At 34.0% G+C, this 22,821-nt stretch overlaps 3 protein-coding genes across 5 annotated transcripts; 2 read left to right on the forward strand and 1 right to left on the reverse strand.

The window, feature by feature from the left end:
- The first annotated feature begins 4,010 nt into the window (after positions 1 to 4,010).
- On the forward strand, positions 4,011 to 12,865 carry LOC125647181 (zinc metalloproteinase nas-13-like). Its single transcript, XM_048873866.1, has 6 exons — positions 4,011 to 4,016; positions 8,656 to 8,744; positions 10,244 to 10,360; positions 10,708 to 10,883; positions 12,292 to 12,513; positions 12,622 to 12,865. The coding sequence occupies exons 1-6, from the start codon at positions 4,011 to 4,013 to the stop codon at positions 12,852 to 12,854; spliced, it is 843 nt and encodes a 280-aa protein (XP_048729823.1). The 3' UTR covers positions 12,855 to 12,865.
- Positions 12,866 to 13,131: 266 nt separating this feature from the next.
- On the forward strand, positions 13,132 to 15,149 carry LOC125648422 (cubilin-like). Of its 2 annotated transcripts, XM_048875532.2 has the most exons (4): positions 13,132 to 13,414; positions 13,499 to 13,840; positions 14,048 to 14,320; positions 14,482 to 15,149. In XM_048875532.2, exons 1-4 carry the CDS (start codon positions 13,243 to 13,245, stop codon positions 14,841 to 14,843), a joined length of 1,149 nt encoding a protein of 382 aa, XP_048731489.1. In that variant the 5' UTR covers positions 13,132 to 13,242; the 3' UTR covers positions 14,844 to 15,149. The 2 variants fall into 2 exon arrangements, with proteins under 2 accessions (XP_048731489.1, XP_048731488.1); XM_048875531.2 differs by having other exon boundaries at positions 13,132 to 13,840.
- Positions 15,150 to 17,209: 2,060 nt separating this feature from the next.
- Positions 17,210 to 22,821, reverse strand: LOC125648436 (uncharacterized). 2 transcript variants are annotated; one of them, XM_048875554.1, is made up of 4 exons: positions 22,675 to 22,821; positions 20,285 to 20,381; positions 18,396 to 18,510; positions 17,210 to 17,983 (listed from the first exon to the last, which is right to left on the reverse strand). In XM_048875554.1, the coding sequence occupies exons 2-4, from the start codon at positions 20,355 to 20,357 to the stop codon at positions 17,626 to 17,628; spliced, it is 546 nt and encodes a 181-aa protein (XP_048731511.1). In that variant the 5' UTR covers positions 20,358 to 20,381; positions 22,675 to 22,821; the 3' UTR covers positions 17,210 to 17,625. The 2 variants fall into 2 exon arrangements, with proteins under 2 accessions (XP_048731511.1, XP_048731512.1); XM_048875555.2 differs by having other exon boundaries at positions 20,285 to 20,358; positions 22,675 to 22,796.

A 22,821-nucleotide genomic window follows, 5' to 3' on the forward strand; every position in this document is an offset into this window, starting at 1 on the left:
TCATTTTGTTTTAAACAGGATATTTTCTATTGAGCAAACAAAACACATGGCACGAGCCTTGTTTACATGACAAAGAATTGTGAGTGCCGTATCTCACGTGTAACTCAAAAACTAGTATTAAAATATTAAAATTTTGTTTGACGATTAAAACTACCTTTTTCATAATTTATTGGGTTTTTGTCACATATATGCATACATATACTACCCTCTCACACTGATTCATTCATTCTTTAATAGAATTATTAAATCTGTGGTTACTTGCTGTTAAAAAAAACCAAAGAGAAAAAAAGTAAAATTAAAATAAAGACCCAACAAACACAGGTGAAAAGTACATGTAAAAAACAAATCAATCAAAAATAAACTTCCATCTCATCCACATTTTATCAAAGCTGTAGTACCGTGGGGATCCGGGTTAGAATAGGTCCTCAGTACCCCTTGCTTGTCGTAGAAGGCGACTAAATCGGGCGGTCCTTCGGATGAGACCGCAAAAACCTAGGTCCCGTGTCACAGCAGGTGTGACACGATATAAAGATCCCTCCCTGCTCAAAGGCCATAAGCGCCGAGCATAGGCCTAAACTTTGCAGCCCTTCACCATCAGTGGTGACATCTCCATAGGAGTGAAATATTCTCGAGAGGGACGTTAAACAGTATTTAATTAATTAATTAATTAATCAATCAATCAAAGCTGTACATTTGAAACTTTTGGATATAGCAGCATATTTTTCCACATAGTGTTTTAACCTTAGATGACATACTAATCCAATCAGGTGTGGTTCTTTATTCTGTATTAAACAAGTAAATATGCATTGTTTAACATATAGGATTATGAAATTAATAACTTTCTTATTAAAAGACAATAGAATTTCACCTAATATGATGTTGGACACATTAAAACCAACTCTTTCTAAAGTCTTTCGGTGTATACGAAGACTCAACTCATTCCACAATGTTTGGATGAAGTAAAAACATTAAGATTTATTGATTAAAAAATAAATCCATTTATTTTAGCATGAAGCAAAAGTTGAGTTATAATTTTAATGAATTCCGGAATTGTTATTTCCGGAAATTCTTTCATGTACTGGTTTTACTATTAGAGTTCTTCCTTTTTGACAAGCTCCTGTCAGCCAATCGGAACTCCTCGAATGTCTCGCGCACTCGACATATATCTCGGATGTAATACGGTGGCATCCATGAGTGAATTTGATGCATTGCCAATTGGCAATGCATCAAATTCACTCATGGATGCCATCGTATTACATCCGAGATCTATGTCGAGTGCGCGAGACATTCGAGGAGTTCCGATTGTCCTGTCAGCTCAGTATATTCCGTTACGCTACAACTCCAATATCTCTAAAATAAAACTATCACCGAAGTTGTATAATTTCTTTGAGATATATTTTCCATAGACTGCAAAAAAGATATTCATCCACGGTTTACAAGATTTTATAAGTCTCTTAATCCATGAACATTTCAGGGATGTAAGAAAGTTGTTTATATCTACCATTTTCATACCCCCTGATAGATAGTCTTGTGTTATCACAGACCTCTTGACTTTATCTATACAAGACTTGCATAGGAATACATACATGTACATAGATATGAAATTGTCTCCCTCTTTGGCGTAGGAAGTGATATGAACAAGTGATTTAATTTTGGGATAAGCAGAGTTTTAATGACTGTTATTCGACCAAGAGGGGTGAGAATTCTTCTATTCCACTGCTCAATAAGTGCAGTAATTTTTGGAATTTGGAGTCCAAAGTTTATATAATCAATTTCACTAAGATCAACAGAGAATAGAATTCCTAACAGATTCAGATAGGTTGTTGATCCCCAATCCAATTTCCATCTTGTATAATGAAAGACGTGATCTGAAATTTTTAAAGAACCAATCCAGATAATTTTTGTTTTGGAAGTATTAATCTTTAGACCAGAAAAGCTAAATTCTAGAGAAAAATTCTATGGTATCGAAGCTTCTAAAAGGGATTCAGGTGAACCATCAAGGGCTAATGAAGTATCATGTGCATATGGCTATGTTCTGTGTTTTCTATACATATGCCTTTGATATTATTGTTTTGTTTTATTAATATTGCAAGAATTTCAGCACACAAGAGAAATAAATATGTTACAATAGAGTCCTCTTGTCTACACCCCTTTGTATGTCAAACTATGCCGATAAATATTCACTCTGGAAAGTTGATGCTCTGAAATTTGTGTTTTTAAAAAATCTTTATCCATTGAATAAAGTGTTCTACAAAACAAAAATACTTTAAAACTTTATATATAAATGACCATGACACTGAGTCAAAAGCCTTTTCAAAATCAATTAGTACCAGAAGACCAGGGATATTGTTGCATTCAGTGTAGGACATAATAATATATCTCCCTTTTAAGAAACCAGACTGTGTATCAGATATTATATAATCCAAAGCTTGTTTGATTCTGAAGCTAAGACAACCTGATATGAGTTTGTATAGTATAGAGAGTAATTGGTCGCCAAATTTTTTAAGAATTGTCTGGGTTTATCACCTTTAGGTATACATGAAATAATTCCAAGTCTTTGTGAAATAGGAAGTTCTTTCATAAGGAATATACAATTGATGGCTCTTACAACATAGGTTTTAATATCACTCCATTTTTTTAAGGAATTCAGTCGTGTATCCATCACTTTCAGGAGATTTATTGTTTTTCATATTTTTTAATAAATTAAGAACCAAGAACTGTTTAACAATCGGTATGAAAAACGTCAGACAGCATTTGGTCCAGTGTTAGGTTGTATTGGCAAACTAAATCGTTATAACGACCATAGAATTTGCGAAATGCTTACTTTAAACGAGACTGTTGAAACCTCTGCACCATCAACTTGTTTGTCAGTAGCCTGCCTCGATTTAAAAACTGACCATACGCTGAACAAGCTCTTGCCTATCGAATAAGTTGAGAGATATAAACATCATATGCAGGTGATAATGGAATATTGCTACATAAGTATGGGAAGTTGACGATGGAGAAACTGAATTAATCCCGTTTGTCATAAAGTTGAGTTGTTAATTTGCCATTGATATCTATTTCCAATAAAATATCTAAGTATGAAGCAGAAGTGGAGGACTCTGTGGTGTCTTTTATTTCGAGTCCATAGGGATATATCGAATCGACTTATGAATGAAAATTGTTAATAGATAATAACGACATGAATACGAGTTCTTTTTTTTTTTTTGAAAAGTAGAAATTATTCAACTCGTTATAACGAGTTAGTATCTCTTTATTACGAATTAATATCTCATTATAACGCGTTAATTATCTCGCTATGACGCGTTAATTATTTCATTAAAACGAGTTAGATGTTTTTTATTTTTTCCAAAATGAGCCCAGTCGGCTTTCGTAGTTCCTTTTCACTCTGCGGAGGAAAAGTATATGAAGATTTCACTTCGGGTTCATGATCTAAACATTCTTGTGTAGTGCGGGCCTTTATCTCCAATTGTTTTAATTAGAGATTGTTACGGAAATTTGATTTATCCTTGTATAAACAAGCACTTAAGCTTGAAAACGAGTTTAATTTGAATCCTCCAATTCCTGCTAAGATGATACAGATTGCAATGATCCAATTTGTAACGTTCCTGATTTTTTGCCTTATGAATGTAAGTACAATAGGTTAATCTATTTTATCTAATATATACATATTGTCAACAGCATTAAATATTTTAAGGTACCCTATTTTTTAAAACAAATTTATTATCATTTTGGGGGACGTTCAACAATACACAATGAATCATATTATCATTATTGGAATTCTCTTATTTTCTTCTTCTAAAAACGTAAATCATTAAGACACTTCCAACAATGTTTGAATATTATTTTTATCGGTCATTACATGGAGTGTAGACTCCATTTATCTTTTTCTATTTTTTCCCCAGAGAGATAGCGCCAGAAAGTACACATTTATCATACTAGAGTGACTTATTATTATGCTTTATGTCAAAGTTTGTTTCTTCTATTAAAGGTCATTTCGTGGACCTATGACGGTAAGTTTTACATCATTGACTCCTTCCATTAATTAACATGTTCTGCAATCACTGTTGTTCATGGACATCGATGTGAATGACATTTTATGTATACCATGATGGATTACAATGACAAGAAATCTGTGTAGCTGATTCATTATATCCTGCAATACTTTGTGTATGTCTTCAGTTCCACCAAAACTGGCTGAAATCAGAGATTCTCCACCTGGGAACTACAGCGGCATGGATATTATTGTTCAAGCAAACAGTAGTAAGGGGGTATTCTTACGTTGGTATTTCTTAGTAAGAGGGATATTCTTACGTTGGTTTTTCTTAGTAAGAGGGATATTCTTACGTAGGTATTTCTAAACAGTAGTAAGAGGGATATTTTTACGTGGGTATTTCTAAACAGTAGTAAGAGGGATATTTTTACGTGGGTATTTCTAAACAGTAGTAAGAGGGATATTTTTACGTGGGTATTTCTAAACAGTAGTAAGAGGGATATTCTTACGTTGGTATTTCTAAACAGTGGTAAGAGGGGTATTTTTACAGTGGTATTTCTATACAGTAGTAAGAGGGATATTCTTACGTGGGTATTTCTTTACAAACAGTAGTAAGAGGGATATTCTTACGTTGGTATTTCTTTACAAACAGTAGTAAGAGGGATATTCTTACATTGGTGTTTCTAAAAAACAGTAAGAGGGATATTTTTACGTTGGTATTTCTTTACAAACAGTAGTAAGGGGGATATTCCTACGTTGGTATTTTTTTTTTACAAACAGTAGTAAGAGGGATATTCTGACGTTGGTATTTCTAAACAGTAGTAAGAGGGATATCCTTACGTTGGTATTTCTTCACGTAACTAGCGATGACGAACAAATGTTCGGCAAAAAATTCAACAGAGACAAAATTTCATTTTCGTGAGTATTATGTTTGAAGAAACATAAAAGGCAGTCAACGCCTTAAGAAGTTATAAATACATGTTTTTAAAAATATTGCCATTACTATTATTGGTTTGTCTTACTAGTGAACAGTACGATTTTCTTGATAATCTCAGTGAAATTTAATCTAATATTACAATTTGAATGTGAAGTTCAATATCTATTTTGTACATGCACAGACTCGGGAGTACTGACGACTCTACGGGAGGGAGACATCTTCACACAGCCTTGGGTATGAAAGCTAGTTAAGATTCCTCCCTAACGACAGGTTAAACATTTTTTCTTTATCTTTCTAAATCAGGTCAAAAGCGAGAATATACGGTCCTGCTTACGAAAAACTTTAAGATATTTTTATCGTCATGTATAAATGCACCAAAAGAAAGACCCGATTAGAATCAAGGGGAAACTTCTCTAATTACATGTACGAGAAAATATGTCGTGCTAATTCGTAATTGCGAGATCTTTCCTCTTTATTACGATGTTTTTCATGCATCTTATAATTACGATAAGTTTTCCCCTTTTCCTTTTTTATACTAATCGGCTTGACGTACGAAAGCCGATTAGGATCACTTTAAAAACAAAACATATCTCTAAAGGCGTAATAACGCGAAGGAAAGTCGTAATAACGCAAACGAAAGGCGTAATAACGCGAAGCAAAGTCGTAATAACGCAAACGAAAGTCGTAATAACGCGAAGCAAAGTCGTAATAACGCAAACGAAAGGTGTAATAACGTGAAGCAAAGTCGTAATAACGCAAACGAAAGTCGTAATAACGCGAAGCAAAGTCGTAATTAATTCATAACAAAGGCAAAAGAAAAGCGTTATAACGCGAATCAAGGGTGTAATAACGAGACAGAAGGCGTAAAAACACGATACAAAGGTGTGTGGTCGCGGATTATGAAGGTGTTATAACGGGAGTGGAGGGAATGATAATGAGAACGAAATGTAAATAAACAATGTACGTTGAAAATCATGTTATAGTGTATTGTACAGAATGTTCATTTCGATACAAACAATGAAAGAGACACTATCTACAACTCATTTTTCACAGCTTAATCAAGTGGTTTGTTTTTTAAACACGTATCGATAGAATGATAATCAAAGTACTGAAAGTACTGAAAAGCGCTAAGCTGACTTCATGAATTCCGTCTGTAATGTTAATGAGCAGGAACAACAGTAAAAAAAAAGTTCATGCGTTATTCTTTATTTTTGCACAACTAAATAATACATTTTCTGTATGGAAATAACAAACATGGATGGGAAACAATGTCCTGAAACTTTTTACCATGTTGAAAGATGTTGTTAAAACAATGGTCACTATAATAATTTTGGTCCCACCCAGAACTAAAACCCTGTCCTTGGATCATGAAATTTACAATTTTGGTAAAAGGCACCTGGTCCTTTTAAATATCTATAATCAAAATTTAGTATGAGTAGCATCACCACCGATGCGGTGGTCTAGAAGTAGAGCGTTCGCCCTGTATGCGGACGGTTAGGGTTCGAATCCCGGCCGCGACAGACTTAGGTCGTTAAAACAGGTAGTGACAGTTCCATCACCAAACGCTCGGCATCAGGTGTGAATGTCACGGGTTCTGGGAGATGACCTTAAAAACGGATGTCCCGTGTCACAGTACGTGTGGCACGCTAAAGAACCCTCACCGCTCAATGGCCGTAAGCGCCGAGCATAGGCCTAAATTTGTAGCCCTTCACCGGTCTTGGTAATCTCTCCATATGAATTAAAAATTCTCGGGAGGGACGTTAAGCACGATACAATCAATCAATCGTCTACTGCTTCTCAAATGTGAAAAATTGCTGAAAGATAGACGGAAGTTGACATAATCAATAGCATGAAAGGCGATGTTATTCAAATATTTTACACATAAACACTATATACCCAGTCTCCCCCCCCCCTTCCCCGGATCATGAAATGCCCTACATGACTATGCGATTGTTTTCTTACAGATTTGATGTTGTAGAGAATATTTTTTGAAATTTGTTTGAAAATGTGAAAACAGTTGTAATGGTAGTTTTCAGTTAAAAGTGTTCAATTGTTATTCCACAACGGGCACTGATCAATTACAATAGAAATGAATGTAAACTTTGAAGCCCATCACCATTCACAATAACTAATATCTAATAAATAACTGACTGCTGTGTTCCAGTTTAATAGTGTATGAAACATTTTTAGAATACAACTAAAATGAAACAAATCAATACATGTATGTCAAACAAGAAAGAAAGGAACGAACAAACAACTGGACAAAAAAGAAAAATACACATAACCACATATACTAACTAACAAGTGCCACAGATATTCATGTCAAAACACACCAATAATGCAGGTCTATGAAACAATTTACATCCATTTCATCACCTCACCAGAAAACATTTAAATACATACATAAACGTACAGCTGTATGACTTGTAGTCCAAAGTCCAGTTCATAATTATCTGTATCAAACCATGAAAGTGGAATTATATTTTGTAATCAATAATGAAGTTGATTTCAATTCAAAATCAGGTTGGAGAGAATGTGAATCCAAATAAGTCAGATAAATAGATGTATAATTTAGGAAGTTATTTTAAAAAGATGTCCATCATGCATGTGCAATATTGATAACTTTAAAACTGAAAAAAACTTCAAGAGTTTGTACACAAGTACATTAAACACTGTACTCATCAACATATGTGTATTACACTCCTTGTGTAAAAACGCATATTCATATTATTGCAAAGGAAACTCACCTGTTTGTCTTGGGTTTGAATGAGACATAATATACATTGCTATTGTTTGAATTTTATAAAACGATTCCTTATATGAAAATGCAAATAACCTTAGCAAAAAAGTATAAGATTCGTAGCTTGTGTAGGAGTTCTAAAATGAAGAGAGAGAAAAACTGAACAGAAGTGACTCACAATAAACATACAATATTTACAACATGTAAATGTATAAGCTCAATGAGAATCCCAAGCTATAAGTACTTAAAAGTTACAAAAGTAATTACACAATTACACAAGATTATCTAATATACATCGCAAGATATAGAATATACATCACAAGATATTGAACATACATCAAAAGATATTGAACATATATCACAAGATATTGAACATACATCACAAGATATTGAACATACATCACAAGATATTGAACATATATCACATGATTATCTAATATAGCAACGTTTTACACGCCATATTTTAGCGTCTTAATAATTAAAACAGTTCTTCATTTGATGGAACTTCGGGCTTTATGGAATTTGATCACGTGACCAACCCGTATTTATATCCCGATAAATATTTTAAAATGATACCATATTTCTTAAATAACACAATGCTCATGTAGATGAATAGAGGTTTCAAATTTTTGCTAGCAGCAGGGTAAGATAGAGATGTGTATCATTTTAGAGTATTTGTTGTGATGCAGTAAACAAAGGTAAACTGTTTGATAACATGTCTGTTTTTATTCAAATATTCATTGAAATGATTAGTTTTAATGTTCTAAAATACACGATATAGTACCAATCGAAGTCTTCAGCTTGCTGAGTAATAAATTAACTACCTAAATTCGAACTCTTCAGCTTGCTGAGTCATTTAACTACCTAAAGTCGAAGTCTTCAGCTTGCTGAGTCATTAACTACCTAAAGTCGAGGTGGGGTGTGTGTGATTAGTTATCCTGTACGTGCATCATAAAATGATCTTTTATTTTTCTTTGTTAGAGGAGAAAGAGGAATGCAATAAGAGTTAGCATGTGGAAATGGAAATACAACGTGGTTCCTTACGTCATTGAGAAGAGTGGAATTAGTGAGTACATAGTGTAAGAAAGCAGAAATATGCAAGACTACATGTTTCACACTCAATCATTGGAATTTGAAGTGAGTTTAAATTTGTTAGCTCGTAAATATAACGCCTTCTTCATTCTCTTTCGGCTATGTTCAGACCGCCAATAAAGCGTATTGTAAACAGCAATTTATCGTTCAATTCCACACAATGATTTATGACAATTTCATCACAAGATATTGAACATACATCACAAGATATTGAACATACATCACATGATTATCTAATATAGCAACGTTTTACACGCCATATTTTAGCGTCTTAATAATTAAAACAGTTCTTCATTTGATGGAACTTCGGGCTTTATGGAATTTGATCACGTGACCAAACCGTATTTATATCCCGATAAATATTTTAAAATGATACCATGTCCTGTGCCATGTCTTTGTCTAGATATGATTTCACAAAGTGTTTTACATTTTCTGTAAATCACCATACATACAAATAAAAAAGGCATTTCCTGCCAAAAATGTCTTTAATTGAAATCTGAAAATATTGTGGTTTCATTGCTTCTCATAGAATACCAATTGCGTTATTTTAATGGTTGTGCCAGACCATCGATTACGTACAGATACATGTGGTATTAATGTTGTTCATAAAAAAGTATAACTCGACATTTAGATATATCGAAGACGTTTTGTCTATTAACAATAATCATTTTCATTCATATGTCGATTCGACATATACCTATGATCTCGAGATAAAAGACACCACAGAGTCCTCCACATCTGCTTCGTACTTAAACATTTCATTGAAAATGAATATTAACGGCAAACTAACAACTCAACTTTATGACATACGGGATGATTTCAATTTCTCCATCGTCAAAATCCCATATTTGTGTAGAGTATTCCATTATCACCTGCATATGTTATTCTCTCAACTGATTCGATACAGAAGAGCTTGTTCTGCGTATGATCAGTTTTTAAATCGAGGCAGGCTACTGACAAAAAAATGTTACAGAGGTTTCAACAGTCTCGTTTAAACTAAGCATTTCGCAAATTCTTTGGTCGTTGTAATGATCTAGTTTGCCAATACAACCTATCATTGGGTCAAATGCTGTCTGAAGTGTTTCATATCGATTTGTATGCCGTTCTTGGCACACTGATTTTGGCTACGGATTACTCCATATACCTGATCAAGAGATAGGGCCCATGGCGGGTGTGACCGGTCGAAAGGGAATGCTTACTCCTCCTAGGGACCTGATCCCACCTCTGGTATATCCAAGGTTCCGTGTTTGTTCAACTCTTAATTTTGTATTCCTTAGGAGTTATGAGATTGATCACTGTTTGTTATCTTCACCTTTCATATACAACAACTTTCACTGGTATCGCATGTTAACGAAAATGTGTTTGAAAAAAATACGTTTGACATCCATAAAAATCAATGAAGCCACAGTATAACAGTTTGAACTATACATGACTGAATTCCCCATCAACGCTTTTGCATACTGTTAATTTAAGGTAGCTATGGTCTAAGTGTTATTCAGTCAGCAATAGACCAATACAACAGTGACCAGTCCTGTGTGAAGTGGAGAAAACGGACTACCGAGAGGGATTACGTCATCATAAAAGACGGAGCCGGGTAATTCTTCTGCAAGATAAACATGGGCAGATCACAAGAATTTACTTCTCAGTCGCAGCTTGAACGAGATGTTCGATGCCAAAGGTCTTAATGATAATTTAAAAGGACACCATGGCAAATAACTTTGATACATTTCATCCAGCCGCTCAAAGAAAATGTTTGGATTACAGTGTCAATATTTGTAATTATCTCTCCTATCACTGCAAAGGTAACCTGCAAAAGAACAACTAGCATACGAAACATATATGTTGATAATGAATAAAATTATACGATACAATGCCTCTGTCATTGATTTGCCACTAGTCTTTTGCAGCGTTGAAAGATACCATGTATTCCATTTATACTAGATGCTATTCGTCTATTGGTCGGGACACTGGACCCCAGGATCTCGTCCTAGGCACTTCCTGCTATTACAAGGGCGTCATCATGCACGAGATGAATCATGCTGTTGGGTTTTTCCACGAACAAAGCCGATATGATCGAGACGATTACATACTAGTAAACTGGGAAAATGTTCAAGATGGTATATATTTTACTTTGGTTAACCCACGCCGTTTAAAGTACCCTCTGTGTCTACACCCGATCCCTCATACTTAGACAGCTTTGAGCACTTCCTGGTCTCCCGAGGTTTATTAGACAGCTTTGAGCACGTCCTGGTCTCCCGAGGTTTATTAGTAAGCTTTGATTACTTCCTGGTCTCCCGAGATTTATTCAGACAGCTTTGAGCATTTCCTGGTCTCCCGTGGTTTATTAGTCAGCTTTGGGCACTTCCTGATCTCCCGTGGTTTATTAGTCAGCTTGAGCACTACCTGGTCTACCGTGGTTTATTAGTCAGATTTGAGCACTTCTTAGCATCTTAGTCTCCCATGGTTTATTAGTCAGCGTTGAGCACTTCCCGATCTCCCGTGGTTTATTAGTCAGCGTTGAGCACTTCCTGGTCTACCGTGGTTTATTAGACAGCTTTGAGCACTTCTTAGTCTCCCATGGTTTATTAGTCAGCGTTGAGCACTTCCCGGTCTCCCGTGGTTTATTAGTTAGCGTTGAGCACTTTCTGGTCTCCCGAGGTTTATTAGACAGCTTTGAGCACTTTCTGGTCTCCCGTGATTTATTAGTCAGCGTTGAGCACTACCTGGTCTCCTATGGTTTATTAGTCAGATTTGAGCACTTCCTGGTCTCCCGTGGTTTATCAGTCAGCTTTGAGCACTTTCTGGTCTCCCGTGATTTATTAGTCAGCGTGTAGCACTTCCTGGTCTACCGTGGTTTATTAGTCAGTTTTGACCCCTCCTTAGTCTCCTATGGTTTATTAGTCAGCTTTGAGCACTTCCTGGTCTACCGTGGTTTATTAGTCAGCTTTGAGCAATTCCTGGTCTACCGTGGTTTATTAGTTTGCGTTGAACACTTCCTGGTCTCCCGTGATTTATTAGTCAGTTTTGAGCACTTCCTGGTCTCCCGTGGTTTGTTTGTGACAGGATAAGCCGAAGTACCTGATGTTTTGTCTTCAAATTAATGAACTGTGATCTTGTACACCTATCTGGAGCTATTTATTGTATTTTAAAATTGATACAGTGTACCGTACATATCTATGATTTAAGAGTTTTATTGAAATAGACTACCCATTATTTAAGTGTTCATTGTGAGCTGCTAATAACCTAGTCTACGGACAAAATGAGTGCTTCTAAATATCAGCCACGTTTTTTAAATATGTTTGTTTATATCTACATGAGTATCTATGTCAATTTTTAAAGTAAAAGACCACTGAAATTTTAAAGAGATGGGGGTGGGTGTTGTCATTGAAACCATATATTTTCAATTGAATTATTTTTATATAGAAAATAAAACCATTTATATTCAAAGCAATAACTACCAAACAAATATTTTGTTATTTAGATGTATTTGCGTTAACTGAAGATTTGTTTTATTCTATTTCAAAGATAAAACTAGAGATTTTACTAAACAGCAAAAGAATATAATGGATACACTTGGAACTCTTTACGATTATGGCAGTATCATGCACTACGGCGCAACTATATTCTCTAAGAATGGAAAACCAACGCTGGTGCCAAAGTTTAACACGCATGGAACTATGGGCCAGCGATCCGGATTTAGTGAAATGGACATCTGGAAAATCAAAAAGCTCTATGGTTGTGTAAATGGTAACACCAAATTGAACATTGATGTCAGAAATATTTCGAAATGTTCTCAGTACAACACGATTCTTCAGCTCCTGCATGTATTATTTACTAGTCGTCTTTTACATATAGGCGATCCACCCATGCCAAAGTGGAAGCAACTAGAAGAAACGAGTACTAGTACCATGGACCAATCAACTGTTTTTCAACACTTGACTTCCGATCATGCGACCTATTCTCATTCCATCTCTACGTCGTCAGCAACAGAAGGCACGTTGCTCCCCACGGAATTACTTGCATCAAGAATGACGATATCTACAACACACAAACCGTGTCCCGAGGAAACGAAGCGTGAGTCAATATAGTTATTTATATCACATATTCAATAGCAATTAGATGTCCCAATCTTACAGCAATTAGATTTTCACTTACAAATCATTAATGCTTAAAGTAATTTAAAACGATGACGTTGAAAAACTTTGAAATTGTAGTTCCCAATGGTATACCAGGAAAGGTCCAGGATTTCCAGGTTGTTTTGATAGAAAGCACACTACGAGTATTCTGGTCACCTCCATGTACCAGTGTCACTTTATCCGTAAGTGATATCTTTTATATAATAGCTAATAATAGCAATAGCTACGCGTATACATAGTATTAAGATAACATCAGATTGTTTGGTATTTTAAAATTAGTTATCACGAGTTTTTGTAATGCCTGAGATGAAATATTTGTTGAATAAATCAACAGGGCTATATGTTGACTATCAAGACTGGTCAACAACAGTCGACAATCCTTATTGCCCCCAATCGCCAGACGCACTACATCTACACGGCCAATCACCCCGGCGGCCGCTACGAAATGACAGTGACAGCTTTTTCACCGACCGGAAGAGGAGAAACATCGGCGCCAATATCCACTGTATCCGGTAAACTTTATTGTAGTTCAGATTGTAGATATGTAATGGCTTTTTATATATTTTTCGATTTCCTTTACGTTTTGTTTGTTTCAGCGTGTGGATACGATATTGTTCTTCCACCAAATGGAATAATACATTCCCTTCACTCGCCATATTTTCTCAAGAAGTTCTACGAACCTGATGTTGCGTGCCAATGGAATATCAGAGCGTCAGAAGGTCAAAGGTTGAAAGTACATTTTGATGCAATAAATCTGGCAGATAACACGTTAGCATGTATGGAAGATTACGTCATGATAAACGAAGATCGTTTCTGCAGAAATGTTTCCACTGGTGGATATTACATCACAAACAAAACGGATGCCAAAATAATTTTCAAATCATCGCTTGGAATTACCGTTAAACCTGGCGGATTCAACATATCGATTGAAGCTATAGGTAGTCACTTTTTGAAAGAAAATTCAATTTCAGTGTTGTACGTTGAAACTCACTAGTGTAGTATGAAACAGATAGTGTAGTATAAAACATATGCTTTTCTTATATGGGCATGCTTTTTCTTCACCTAACAATATAGTGAAAATGCGATATTGAAGAACAACTGCTGTCTCCTGCCTAGAGCTAACATATTTTTGTTTGCAAAAATAGATGTCATGCCTACAGTAACGCAAGTGGTTAATTCCCCTGGGTTGATAAGACTGAACTGGGTCCCACCAGAAAGCATGAAGAATACGTCATACAAGTACGCCCTAAAATATAGGGTTCTACCAGAGCTGAATCAAAAGGTGCTTAGGTTAGGACCGAGTATACACCAGTTCGTGATTCCAACAGGTGGCGATATAGGACGACAGTACGAGCTAGAGTTATCCATCATTACAAAAGAGGAGGAGGGACGACCCATCAAGTACACTGTGAGATCTGGTATGCTTTTAACCAATCTTTATCATAACATCTTCAGCTATACGCTTAGTAAATCTGATCAATTCGGGTTACATTTGCAAACTAGTATCGCAACAAATTAAAGATATTTCTGCACTTTGAATTCAATAGGAGTGTTTTTTATATTCTTATTTGTATTTCAGCTTGTGGCCATAATGTGACGGTGGATCATACAGGGATAATTCACAATCCGTCATCGTTTGGTTTATATCAACCGGACGTACTATGTGAATGGTACATTACTGCATTTCAAGGACAGTATTTCCAATTAAGAATCTCGACTTTAGAATTGGAATCGTCACAAAACTGTGAAAATGATTTTCTGGCTATCAATTCACAGAAATATTGTAATACCTCTGATATACCTGTAAGTGCACTCATATTTAACGACACCGTCAGGGTGAGTTTTCACTCAAATGGTTCAGTGCAGAGAAGAGGATTTTCATTGCGATATGAAATGGTTTGTACAGCTATTTTTTTTTTAAAAATTATATCTTTTGAATAGTTTGACATTTATATTTCGTGTATTAGAATATTTCGTACTAAAAAAAGATAATACCAACGTTTGAGACGCTGAATTCGTTATATGGCAATTTTTGAATTCCTACTGGCACTGAACACAATGCATAGTAGCAATAACAACGACCTCTAAAGATTAAGACAGACAAAACGCTACTTCAATACTCCAAAATAATGCACTACTTCAATACTCTAAAATATTGCACTATTTTAATGCTCCAAAATATTGCACTACTTCAATACTCCAAAATAATGCACTACTTCAATACTCTAAAATATTGAACTACTTCAATACTCCAAAATAATGCACTACTTCAATACTTATAGGTTATAGACTTTGTATGGGAAAATATGACGACCGAGTTTTTTGGCGCGTAGACGGACCGAGCTTGCGAGGTCCGTTCGCGACAAAAAACGAGGTCGTCATATTTCCCATACAAATTCTATAACCTTTTTATTATATACTTTCAATTTCATTTAGAAACTAACAATAATTTTATTTTTAACAATAACTTTATCGGTTTAATTGAGTAAAAGATGAAAAACACGAAAAATTTGAAAATTAACGGCGTAGAAATTTGATTGTGACGTAATGTTTGCGGGCCGGAATGTTTCCGGGCATATATCGTGTGATATATGCCCGCAAACTTTTAAAGAAAAAAGAAGAGATGAAATTGAAAGTATATAATAATCTAAAATATTGCACTATTTTAATGCTCCAAAATATTGCACTACTTCAATACTCCAAAATAATGCACTACTTCAATACTCTAAAATATTGCACTACTTCAATACTCCAAAATATTGCACTATTTCAATACTCCAAAATATTGCGCTACTTCAGTTCTCAAAAATATTGCACTACTTAAATACTATAGGGTTATTGAACTTATATTGGTGAATATTGGCACGAGTTGGCTGTGAAAATGCACGAGCTTGCGAGTGCATTTTGACAGCCAACGAGTGCCAATATTCACCTATATAAGTTCAATAACCCTTTTATTATATAGCTAAAGTATTTAGTTGTTAAATTATATCCCTTTTAACTCAAACTACTCCAAAATAGACGAGAATTCATCAATATTGGCAGTGTGCAATAACAGCATGCATTTCTTAACTGTTCAATATTTAATCCGTCATTAATGCATGAAGCAAACTGATTTTGTAAATGGGGACATCATAATTTATGTACAGTAAAACATTTTGCTTAAGTAAATATCAAATACCGGCTCTGTCAGATTCGGAGGACCGTCGTCTGCCATCTTGGCTTGTTTACGTCGTTACGGTAACGTCAATATTGAACGCTCATACTCGGAATGTTTCGGGCGCATACAATTTACGCAATGCAAAGTTAGCGTTCAATAAATTCTGAGGATATTGAACGCTAACATTCTCTAGATTTTACGCAGATTTTATATTAGACTATTTATTAGCTATATAATAATACAGGGTTATAAAATTTATATTGGTGAATATTGGCACGAGTTGGCTGTGAAAATGCACGAGCTTGCGAGTGCATTTTGACAGTCAACGAGTGCCAATATTCAGCTATATAAGTTCAATAACCCTTTTATTATATAGCTAAAGTATTTAGTTGTTAAATTATATCCCTTTTCACTCAAACTATTTTAAAATAGACGAGAATTCATCAATATTGGCATCTAAGGTGAAGGTGTGCAATAACAGCATGCATTTCTTAACTGTTCAATATTTAATCCGTCATTAATGCATGAAGCAAACTGATTTTGTAAATGGGGACATCATAATTTATGTACAGTAAAACATTTTGCTTAAGTAAATATCAAATACCGGCTCTGTCAGATTCGGAGGACCGTCGTCTGCCATCTTGGCTTGTCTACGTCGTTACGGTAACGTCAATATTGAACGCTCATACTCGGAATGTTTCGGGCGCATACAATTTACGCAATGCAAAGTTAGCGTTCAATAAATTCTGAGGATATTGAACGCTAACATTCTCTAGATTTTACGCAGATTTTATATTAGACTATTTATTAGCTATATAATAAATCAAAATATTGCGCTACTTCAATAAATCAAAATATTGCGCTACTTCAATACGTCAAAATATTGCGCTATTTCAATACTTCAAAATATATTGCGCTACTTCAATACTTCAAAATATTGCGCTACTTCGATACGTCCAAAATATTTTCGACGTCGAGAAAAAACTATCATAATCCTAATCCCTACGACCGTCATAAAGTTGACCTTAGATTATGAACTTTCATGGAATACTTCAATTTCATCCAAGACTTGTACACGGTGGCGAATCACGTGACTTTGGCGTGACCTACTAGTATTACCTGAAAAAATGACGACGAAAGTCAAACGAATAAGTAACACTTTTATCTGAATCAATAACGAATTGTCACATAATTTATAGCAACATTTGAAAATTTTCTCAGGAACAAATCTATACTAAAATGGTAATTCACGTGCGATGAAAGCAGATAACATTCACACAATTTTTTGGCGGTCGGAAAGTTTTGGACTGAAAACAAGCACTGCACATGATTTAATAGTTATGATTTACACAAAGTCAGTAATCTTGATTTTTTTTTCCAGGTATGAGATGCAAGGTAAAGGAGACAAATTGTTGTTAGATTGATAGATGGAATAAAATATCTATGTAGCGGGCAAAATGGAATTTCATATTTTTACAGATATTGTTGCATACAATGCTTACACTGCAGTAAAACAAAATAGTGCAAGTACAAGGTGTTATCTCCCTTTACGCCTTTCTCCTTTCACAGTTGTGTCCTCTTCTGAGCATCCTTATATTGTTTCTGTGTTCGGGACCCACTACAGGCGCCTGTTTGGAGCAGCAGCGGTTGTGTCTGGTTTGGAGTGCTATTACAGTTTGGCCTGTTCTCATGTTCGGGGTCGTTGATTTTAACTTTTTCCTCGGAGCCGAGAAATATAATTTTCTTAAAATATTGTTTTGTAAAAAATCCAAGCATAGTTCCAAGCAAAACAGAGACGAGGATCCATATGTTCATGGACATGACACACAGCATCAGAATATACGCAGAGGACACCCGAACGATGTACAACAGAGTCGTTATAAACCGCCGAGGGAGTACCGAGGGATTGCACGCTGTAGATCTGTCAAAGACATCGTGTGCAACCAATGAAAAAGAATATTATCCATCAAACTTTTAAAAGATAAAGCATATCAAGTGCGCGACACTTAAGACCATTGTCATTTAATATGATGCTATTATTTTCTTTGTATAATTGAAGACATAATCAAATGATGGTAATGCTCTAAAGTTTTTGCCCCTTTTCTTTTTATACGGATTTTTTGATTGCCAATCAATTAATCGACAAATATGATAAAGCAAACTAAAAAAGACAAATTCATTTTTGATCCTTTCATTAGTTTGATTAGGCCTAATGAGGTCACAGTTATGCTGAAAAAGACAAATTAATTTTTTATCCTTTCATTAGTTTGATTAATGAAGTCACAGTTATACTGGTATCGAAAATTAAATGTTTAAAACTATTTGAAACTTACTGTTGAAAACTATTTTCAATTTCTATGAAACGTCTAAATATTCTAAAGTGAATTAAATCGATGAATTCGAAAACAATGGACAGGACTGCACCAATGATCATGGCTACTGCCAACCCTGAAAAGGAACGTTATTGCAATTACTACGAATGCTGATCATCGAGATAAAAATACTTCTTGATATAAAAATTCTGAACAGCTAGCTACATGCAACATGAAAACTCAAATATGTTATCCAGATACCATAGCAATTTATTCTATAATCCCAAACCCCTAAAACAATGCAGTCGTATTCTATCATATCATATATCGTTATAAATATCTGAATAATTGTAAACTGTACATGTGTCATTAAGGAAGTTAGCTCCTGAGCTTTTGAGCATAACTGTGCGGGATGCTACAACTAAGTATTTACTGGTTCAATACTGATCCCATTAGTGCAAACATATTACACATCTATTACTGAACCCTATTCAGTTGAAAAAGAATTTGTATCAATTCAAATTTTGAAAGGGTTTTACAGGGACTATATTTTGTGGCGGAAGGATTGATTAATCAAAAAGTTCTAAATCTGTGTGGTATTTCAGTTTCTGGTTCATCTAATATATCTTCTATTTTTATACTCCTATACGCGTATTTCAGTTTTATAATTTATGATACAAGTAGTTGAGACTTGGAACTAGTTCAAATGTAATTTATCAATTTAATTGATATATTTTTCAAAACAGAACACCGATTCTTAAAAAAGGTTCAAATTAATTTACTCAAAATTTTGTATAAAAATTCAGTGTTTTCGCCGATAATTTAAAAATTTAGTCTCTAATTCCCACTTTTAAAAAATCCATCTCAAATTTTAAGACAAGACCTTGAAAATTATGTGAATTTTTAGAAATTGACATCACTCCTAATTTGTCCTTATAAACTCTTAAATTTGATATGATTTTTTTGGTTTTTCAAGTGCAAAAAGGTCATTATTTATTTCCATTACTAGTACATGTACATGTATTAAACTTTTTTTATCTAGTGTTAGAAGACATGGTTATGTATCTATTTTATATAAGGATTGATTTGTGTTGCTTATGTTGTGTTGACACCAACAGACAAATCAAGTTTAATTAAATAAATTTTAAGTGCAAAAAGGTCATGTTTAGAACACTGTAGCTCAATAACAAGCTTTGCGACCCCAGTTTTTCTTTTTAATTTTCTAATTTTCCCTCAATGTAGAAATAAAAAATACACTTCCTAAAAACTTAACATTACTCCAAATCTCAAGTGCGAACATCTTTAACTCACGAAAATAGTGCAATATTTTTTTTCAATAACGCAAATGAGTAGTTATACATCACCGTATCAGAAAAGTTGATAATGGTGAGAGGGAAGACGATATGACAATTTAATCATAAATATTTACAATTCCAATGTTTTTGCCATTTATACATGCATTTTTTATTCAACCTATAATAACAGTCATTTTCTTGTCAATGCTCTGCAGTTGTAAACAAATAAAGCTTAATAAATATAGTACGTCTATTTGAACGGCTGAGAATATCAACAAAATTAAAGTATAATGTAAATATAAATATTTTTAATTACATCCCAAGCCTTTTGTAAATAGTTAGTCATAATTAAAGGCCCAGACGTATGATTCCATGCACGTGGAAATGCTTCGTAGCCCTTGATATGGATTTTATTTTGGGTAAACTGCTATACAGTATAATGCTATTGCTTTGTTAGGTATATCAATCCCTTACTTACCAGAACCACAGAATGCACATGTCTACCTAGTAACCAATGACTTACCAGAATCTGTTCCCAGGTTCCAGGCATCGTGAATCAAATGACTTACCAGAATCTGTTCCCAGGTTCCAGGCATCGTGAATCAAATGACTTACCAGAATCTGTTCCCAGGTTCCAGGCATCGTGAATCAAATGACTCCTCGTAATCGTTGTCCAGTAGCTGTACATCCTTCAAGACCTCAGTAAATGCCTCTATATTAAGATATCAGTAAATGCCTCTATATTAAAATGTCAGTAAATTCCTCTATATTAAGATGTCAGTAAATGCCTCTATATTAAGATATCAGTAAATGTCTCTATATTAAGATCTCAGTAAATGCCTCTATATTAAGATGTCAGTAAATGTTTCTATATTAAGATCTCAGTAAATGCCTCTATATTAAGATGTCAGTAAATGCCTCTATATTAAGATGTCAGTAAATGCCTCTATATTAAGATTTCAGTAAATGTCTCTATATTAAGATGTCAGTAAATTCCTCTATATTAAGATGTCAGTAAATGCCTCTATATTAAGATATCAGTAAATGCCTCTATATTAAGATTTCAGTAAATGTCTCTATATTAAGATGTCAGTAAATTCCTCTATATTAAGATGTCAGTAAATGCCTCTATATTAAGATATCAGTAAATGCCTCTATATTAAGATTTCAGTAAATGTCTCTATATTAAGATGTCAGTAACTTCCTCTATATTAAGATGTCAGTAAATGCCTCTATATTAAGATGTCAGTAAATTCCTCTATATTAAGATATCAGTAAATTCCTCTATATTAAGACCTCAGTAAATGTCGCTATATTAAGATGTCAATAAATGCCTCTATATTAAGATGTCAGTAAATGCCTCTATATTAAGACCTCAGTAAATGTCGCTATATTAATATTTCAGTAAATTCCTCTATATTAACATATCAGTAAATGCTTCTATATTAAGATATCAGTAAATGTCTCTATATTAAGATTTAAGTAAATGTTTCTATATTAAGATCTCAGTAAGTGCCTCTATATTAAGATTTCAGTAAATGTCTCTATATTAAGATATCAGTAAATGCCTCTATATTAAGATATCAGTAAATGCCTCTATATTAAGATTTTAGTAAATGTCTCTATATTAAGATATCAGTAAATGCCTCTATATTAAGATATCAGTAAATGTCTCTATATTAAGATTTCAGTAAATGCCTCTATATTAAGATTTCAGTAAATGTCTCTATATTAAGATATCAGTAAATGTCTCTATATTAAGATATCAGTAAATGTCTCTATATTAAGATTTCAGTAAATGTCTCTATATTAAGACCTCAGTAAATGTCGCTATATTAAGATTTCAGTAAATTCCTCTATATTAAGATATCAGTAAATGCCTCTATATTAAGATATCAGTAAATGTCTCTATATTAAGATTTCAGTAAATGTTTCTATATTAAGATGTCAGTAAATGCCTCTATATTAAGATATCAATAAATGCCTCTATATTAAGATATCAGTAAATGCCTCTATATTAAGATATCAGTAAATGCCTCTATATCAAGACCTCAGTAAATGCTTCTATGTTAAGATCTCAGTAAATGCTTCTATGTTAAGATCTCGGGAAATGCTTCTATGTTAAGATCTCGACAAATGCCTCTATATTAAGATCTCAATAAATGCCTCTATATTAAGATATCAGTAAATGTCTCTATATTAAGATTTCAGTAAATGCCTCTATGTTGAGATTTGAGTAAATGCCTCTATGTTAAGATATCAGTAATGCCTCTATATTAAGATATCAGTAAATGCCTCTATGTCAAGATAAGGAATGCGAAAGAGCCTGAGACGTAAATACTACTTTTCAGACATTCACTTATAAAAAGTTCGGACTCTCATCATAAAAGAGAAATTGAGTTATAGAAAATAAACACCCGTATTTAAAACTTGCATGTCTTTCACTATTTGAGCTTTTCAAGTTATTACATTATTGTAATATTATCATGTGTGTGTGCTCTGTTTGTCTACATCTATATCGCATGAGAAGTTATTACATTATTGTAATATTATCATGTGTGTATGCTCTGTTTGTCTACATCTATATCGCATGAGAAGTTATTACATTATTGTAATATTATCATGTGTGTGTGCTCTGTTTGTCTACATCTATATCGCATGAGAAGTTATTACATTATTGTAATATTATCATGTGTGTGCTCTGTTTGTCTACATCTATATCGCATGAGAAGTTATTACATTATTGTAATATTATCATGTGTGTGCTCTGTTTGTCTACATCTATATCGCATGAAAAGTGACTTTCAGTTAGATCTGGACCATCAAAACATTTCCGATTGATTTAATTCTGTGCGAGATGATTATTTTTTTTTCAATTTAAAACAGAATAAAAGGAAACTTTAATTTAAAATAAAAAACGATTTAATGAAGGACGATGAAAATATTCATTTTCAATTTATACAGAATGTAACATTTAAAGGAACATTGAAGTTTAATCCACTTACTTTTCCAAATCGATCTGTAAGTCCTCGATACAAAATCCGAGTGCTTCCCTTCAAATGAATACTCAGTTTGTTGAGTGTCCTGCTTCACACCTAGCTTGGGTGCTACTTTATCACTGATCAATACAGCCTGTTAGGAAAACAGGACAT

The sequence above is a fragment of the Ostrea edulis genome, chromosome 6 (assembly GCF_947568905.1).
Source record: "Ostrea edulis chromosome 6, xbOstEdul1.1, whole genome shotgun sequence".
In the NCBI taxonomy this organism is placed as follows: domain Eukaryota; kingdom Metazoa; phylum Mollusca; class Bivalvia; order Ostreida; family Ostreidae; genus Ostrea; species Ostrea edulis.